Source organism: Homalodisca vitripennis, chromosome 5 (genome assembly GCF_021130785.1).
Source record: "Homalodisca vitripennis isolate AUS2020 chromosome 5, UT_GWSS_2.1, whole genome shotgun sequence".
NCBI lineage: Eukaryota > Metazoa > Arthropoda > Insecta > Hemiptera > Cicadellidae > Homalodisca > Homalodisca vitripennis.
In genome coordinates, this window is record NC_060211.1 from 131,427,681 (window position 1) to 131,434,430 (window position 6,750).

General features: G+C 30.9%; 1 protein-coding gene across 1 annotated transcript; it reads right to left on the minus strand.

The window, feature by feature from the left end:
* Positions 1-2,170: 2,170 nt before the first annotated feature.
* On the minus strand, positions 2,171-5,727 carry LOC124363930 (eclosion hormone-like). Its single transcript, XM_046819202.1, has 2 exons — positions 5,712-5,727; positions 2,171-2,559 (listed from the first exon to the last, which is right to left on the minus strand). The coding sequence occupies exon 2, from the start codon at positions 2,546-2,548 to the stop codon at positions 2,312-2,314; it is 237 nt and encodes a 78-aa protein (XP_046675158.1). The 5' UTR covers positions 2,549-2,559; positions 5,712-5,727; the 3' UTR covers positions 2,171-2,311.
* Between the last annotated feature and the right edge of the window lie 1,023 nt (positions 5,728-6,750).

The following is a 6,750-nucleotide window of genomic DNA, read 5'->3' on the forward strand; positions in this document are numbered from 1 at the left end:
CACATTCTAAGACTACAACCTTTAAATTACCTTTAATAGATTTTTAATGACAGTTAATTTAAAAATCTAGCATTATTTTTCGATGACCCTGTATGTTTGCCTCCAGATATATGTTGATGCTGACAAATTATGAATATTATAATGATTAATTATATGCTTATAATGCTTGGTTTTACTGAGAATATAAAATATTATACACAAAGTTTAATGTTTTGTCCACTTTGTTGTATATGCTGAGCTGCGTCGTTAAAGATTATACAAAAATTCGTATAATCTTAAAGTACTTTAAGTTTCATTAAATATTTATTTGTTAATGAAGCACATTTTACTACATTTAATTTAGGATAAAAGAATCATCACGAATACCCTACTGTAGAGGCTTTGATAGCCTCTTACGATAACCGCAAGCGAAGAATACGTTGTACATTTCTTATCATTATTCTATGGTACTGTAGGTCATTTTTTTGAATCTGATCTTCACCACCCTACCTTCTGTTTCGTGCCAATATCACACGTCCAAGTTGTAAAATAATTGTTGTGTCCAAAGAACTGAAATACTGAAAGTGCTTATCTTATTTATGGAAAAATATAGGATTTGTTTAAAGCGATCTCATATATAAGATCTCTTGGGTATACATGCAATTCTTAGCACAGTACTGTGGTATTAAATGGACAGAGATATTCATCGGTAAGCCGAGAACACTCTTATTTAGTATCATTATATTATAGAGCAACGTGATACCACTTTAAAACCATAAAGTTGTTCCAATAAATGTGACCAATAATTAAGTAACTAAACACTTACTTAATTCTCAACCAGTTCTCAAGTAATTAAACTCCCTAACACTGCTTTCGTGTTTCATGAAAAACAAACAATACCCAATGTTTCAAAATATAGTAGTGAAATGAAAAATAAACATTCATCGTTATTGTCAACAGCTTTATTTCTGATAACACAAAATTTCACATTAAGGCAGGCTGAATGCTCTTCAAAGCAATTACAAACGCACTATACATAATACAACACAATGATCTAAACTTTCTACAATGAAATAATTGACTAGTTCTTATTCGTAAATGCATTGTAAATATCTTATGACTAATGCAATTAATTTATTATTATTATTAACAGTAAGTTATGTTACTGCAGTAGTGGAGGGAAATTATTCATGGAATTTAAACAGTATTAGGTATTCTATTATATTTTTATTTCATACGGCTTACGTTATTAATCTAACTTCAAAATGTATACTGTGCATTAATGGTGAAATAATTAATTTTACTTTAAAAGTTGAATAGATATACCTTTCTCATATTTGAATGAAATTTAAGAATCAATTTATAGTTAAAAAAAGTCAATACAATTTTTTAACTACCATAGGTGATATCTAGTTTCTGTGTAGATAATAAAAGGACGACTTTTAAAGTTTATTAAAAAAAAATTGTTAAAGTTTCTTTAGGGAATATATATTACGCTCGATAAAGTAAGGCATGTGGGATTATCGTTATTATTGTACTAAATAAATTGCAAATATTTTAAAACAATTGAGGTTTTTTCATATACGATGGGAGTAAGTAATTTAAAGTGAAAGACAAGAAATATAATATTTACTTCTTCAGTTATTGCACACTCGTTTTTGTTTAAAGCACGTACACACTCTTAAGAATAAATTACATATATAGACCAGAAACGCAGTGGCATACAGCAATACCAAACAGTGAATTTTGCACCTGATATAAAAATCACGTGCATTCTCTTTGTCAGCCTATATAATTTTTTAGTTTTTGTAAATAAAAGCGAGGATTTTTAAAGACTAATCTAATGCAAATAAAAAAGCATAACACATGATTAGGATTATACATAATACCTGTACAGGTTTTCACTGAATACCTTATTAGACATGCTAATAACAAAAGGTATATCTAATCATATTGTATCTGTTTGTCAAATAAGTATAATGTTTAGCATAATAAAGTAGCCTTCTACCTGTTTTCACAAATATATCATAAGAATAATTGGTTGAAAACAACTAAAAAAATAGTTATATAGATGGCACTAACGTCATAGGGTGGCTTTTCAATGTACGCAACAACTTGGTGAAGTGATAAAGCGCCTACAAGAAACTCTATCAATTTTTTAATACTACATCTGACAGACAATAGTATCCGCTTACTTACAAAGCAACCTTTGACAGTAATACATCACACGCTTACATTAGCTATATGGGTTGCTTTTAGCACCTAAGCGGTAGCACAGTAAGAGACGTCTTCTTGGCTCCATAGACTCCAAGGCTCCAGATCTCCAGCAGCTCTACTCGAACTTGTTGAGGAAGGGAGCGATGGACGCTACGTCCTCGCAGTCCGGTATCAGCTTGCCCTTGAACTTGAGGCAGGAGTCGGCGCACAGCTGGCCCTCGAAGTAAGAGCCGAACATTTTCTTGCACTGCGCACAGTTGCGGATGCACGTGCCGATATTGGCCGGGTCAGCACAGACGGTGAGCACAAGAGCCGTCAGCAGCAGAACACACAGTACGGTCTTGGAGGCCATGTCAAATAGTGCTGCAAAACAATGTGTTACTAATACATAAGTGGTTTCATACAACACTAGTAATTGTAAAAACTAAATATTTCGCAACGATTTTATATCTATATAGTATTTACAAAAAAGTATGAATTTAGTTAATTTATAATTATGTCTCTTTTTAAGATCTTTCGCCGCTTTGTACCAGTTATGCCGCTTTGTAATATTATAATGAAAATAAAGGTTTACGGTTTTTATTGGTAATGGAATAGCCAAACAAGATGCTATTAGAACTTTAATGTGATACGAGATACAAAAACTACCTTTAATAGTAATGGTTATTTAAATGAATAGGTATGTCAAAAATTACTAAAGTATTGTAGTTTTCAACACGACTTCAATGAATACGTCTTTAAACAGATTAAATTGTTTTGAAGAATTTAAAAAAAAATAATACATACAAAAAGCTTCAAACACTGAATTTTATTGCCAGACAGAGGTAAAAACTAGAATAGAAGAAACTATTCCAAGCATACTTATTGCGTACATGTATGCAAAGTAAAACTAGCCTCACATAGTGGCTGTATATTATTTTTCTAAATTCAGGAGTCTAGCAGTTATATTTTGGTTTTATACGTGATTTTGCTTTGATAAATAATCACACACACGTTGTCCATTTCCTTTTTATTGCATACATAGTACCAGTACAGCTTACACAGTTCTTACAGAAACAAAAATCGCAACTCTAAGACCATGAGACATCGAGGGAATTATTTGGTGTCTTTTTGAAAAATTTGTTTTATTTCACAAAAAACTTTAAGACCATTTCGGGGGCCTCCCTCACAACTTATCACGTCGCCACGGTTAAATTGCTGGGATTCACGGTTTTCTGATAATTTATTTCTTTTGGCCAAATAAAGGAACTTTCGTTTCGTTTCTCGATCTATAATAACTATAATACGATTGATCAGACTATTTCTGTACAGAATTAATGAAATAGTGCACCTGAATTCTTAACATTATATTTTTGCTGTAGGATAAAAAAAACAAGATTATAATTGACTTTTTCGGACTTAGCGTATTTATTAAAAAGGAATAAAATATTTATTTTAGGTTACCAAATAACTTATCCAGAAAAAACTATCTTCTTAAAAACTTACAAAGATAAATCTATAATAAAATTACAGTGAAAATTAAAATCTTACATATAATATAAGCTAATGTTAGTAAAAGTAAAACCCAGACCAGAATGATACTGTAACGGTAAATTTGTTACCTTCAGATTATGGTCACGTGATGCGGAGGTCACCCACTCTTATAGCATGGCGATGGAACTCGGAATATTTTTGCAATAAGGATGAGGAAGGATAAAGGAACTGCTCTCAGGACTGGTTGGTATAAAGATGCAAAACGTAAATCAACATTAAACCGAATAACATGATTTATTATGTTAGGGCATTATTATAGATGTAGCCTCGAAACGGGTTTTATATAAATATAAATAATACACCTTTTAACGGGTTTTTATAGATTTTATTTTGTACAATGTAAATTTCGAATTCAAGGAATTCATCAATAGGTACTTGCAGGTACATCATCAGAACCTACAAGTACCTGATGATGAATTCGTTGGAATCGAAATGTACATTGTACAAAGTAAAATCGATCAAAAAGTGTTAAAAAGGTTTATTATTGTATATTTAATGTGGCAGTATAATCCTTTCTGAAGTATGATTTAGTTTATATATACACATATAAATAAATAAATATATACATATATTTCAATCAATTTGGGCTTTGGTATTATTAATTTAATTTGAACTAAAATAGTGCTGATTTTAGGAATATGTATTAAAAACAATTTGTGTAACATAACCACATAGTGTTTTAGTGTATATGTACACACGTTGTACAGTACATAAAATATATAAAATATATCGAAATAAATATGACAATGTAACAAAATTATGCATTAAGAACGCGAAAAAAGTATTACCGCTTAGTTTTCACAACAACTGAGGTTTTAAAATAAAGATCGTAAAGTTTTAGTCGGCAAAACATCTGGAAACCTTACTAGCGTCCCTTGGGCGTGTTACCTAATTAGAGCCTGCAACTGAAGGGGTAGACAGACATTTTTACTGTCATAATACTTAAGGTTTGATAAGGTATGTTCTAAACATATAAAACAACCTATAAAAAATCGTGTTTGTAATCTCAATTTTGAAACACATATACCGTTCAAAGTATAAAACATCACCGTTGTCTTCTGTGAAATGTATTCTGTCCTCTAAGATACTGGGGGAAAAGGATGTTTTAAAATGAGTAGTAGATATTTATTACAAAAATAGTACTATTTAATCTATTCTAATACAAGCTTCCAATCTGTTCAGAAAATCATATACAACTCGAGTAAAATTTCATTTTCGATTTCTTAAAACTAGTCTGCAATTGATAATTTAAAGTATATCAAAGTTGGATTATTTGAATGGCGTGGTTGAAATCATAAACCCTTTACTTAAATATGTTTGAAAGATGCAAATACAGAAATGGTGATAATTTAATCAAACCTTTACATCCTATGAGGGGATAATTTTCTGAGCCGTCTGGACACACACGCAAGTGGCCATCTTTTTACAAATAGTATCTTATGAAATGAATTTATGTAACTATGAAATAATATAATTTCATATACTAGGTTTATATAGCTAATTTGAACACTACCAGTTTTGCGTTAGTTACCCTGTATTAATTTCAATGTATTGAAATCATTTTAAACAGAAAATTTCCCATTCAAAAATTAATTATTGGTGTTACAGTTACATTTTAATCTGTTATTTAAGCATACCCTCTCGAAATGCGCAAATGATCAGAGCGTTAGCCGTTTTACAACATAAAATAAAGTGAAGGTTTTACAAATATTTTACAATAATAACATTTTTTAACTTGAAAAAATATTTAATTTACGAGTATAAAAGAATTTGGTACCCCTAGGTAAGAAAAATAGTCAGGTTTTAGATGGAGCAAGTCTTAGTTATATTTAATAATACATTCTATTTTGAAAAAAAACTCTTTTTTTCTCTGATAAATGAAGAACGCAACTTAGTGATATATATTCCAACAATATTTAAAATAAACTTGGAACTTATTGTAAAACATTAAGTAAGTATATAAATAAAAGTGAGAAAAATACCTGTTGGTCTGTGGAGTTGGCGCTGAACAGTGGCAGGCCCAAGCAAGGTCCCCTGCTATATACCACAGGCCCGCACTCCTGGACATCTAAGTAACTGAGTTATCGCTTCAGGGAGCCTACTCCACTCGATAATGCAGTTTCTGGCCACATTTCCAGGTATCAAATCAGATCTAAGTTCTATGCTAAATTAGATAAGTGAGTGTGTTTCCAAAAACGTTTACGGTATTTGCTAACAATCTTAGTTACCATTGTCTCTCCTTTAATAATTTTTTAGATGATTTTTATTTCGGTATTTTTACAAATAAATGTGTTTTTACATTGAATTGATACAATAATAAGACGCATAAAGTATATTTTAAGTGAATAAATGTCTAACTAGTAGTTGTAACATTATGGTGTGGTCACGTGATGAATGTAAAATAAAAATATTGTTATTGATCATAAATATTTTGAGATAAAAAGTAATAGTTGAAGAGTTCCTAATAACTAAATACTACGGTCAATAAACAAAACTGCAATGTAACTGTGTTAGATAAGATGCTTTACTCCATAGATATATCGTATGAGGATCGCTTTGATGTGTGCAAAAGGTTTTTCTATATATTTTTATTTCTGTATAGATTTTAATTACCTCTGATATAGGCAGATCGGTAAACTTATTCTTTAATGTTTAAAAGCCTACAATATTTTTTTATATTTTTCATTAGCACTATACGTGCTTAGAGTTTGAATCGGTTTACTTTTAAATTATGATTTCTCAAAATAGAAAATATAGTCATCAAATATTAGTAATATTTAAGTATTTGATCTAAAACTAAAGAATGTTTCATTTAGTAATAAATACATCACACACAAACCTGGAACAAGAAAATATATGCGCTGATATACACCAAGCAAAGTATGCTGCGAATGTAAAAGATGTGCTCTTGTGAGCGGTTGGAAAAGGAATGTTGGTCGGTCAGAAATGCTAATGCTGAACAGGACATTCCCCCCCACCCCCCCCCCCCCCCACCCCCCCCCCCCCCCACCCCCCCCCCCC

What these genes read in the sequence shown, in the direction of transcription:
- LOC124363930 (XM_046819202.1), bottom strand. Translation starts at nt 2,548, where the DNA reads ATGGCCTCCAAGACCGTACTGTGTGTTCTGCTGCTGACGGCTCTTGTG.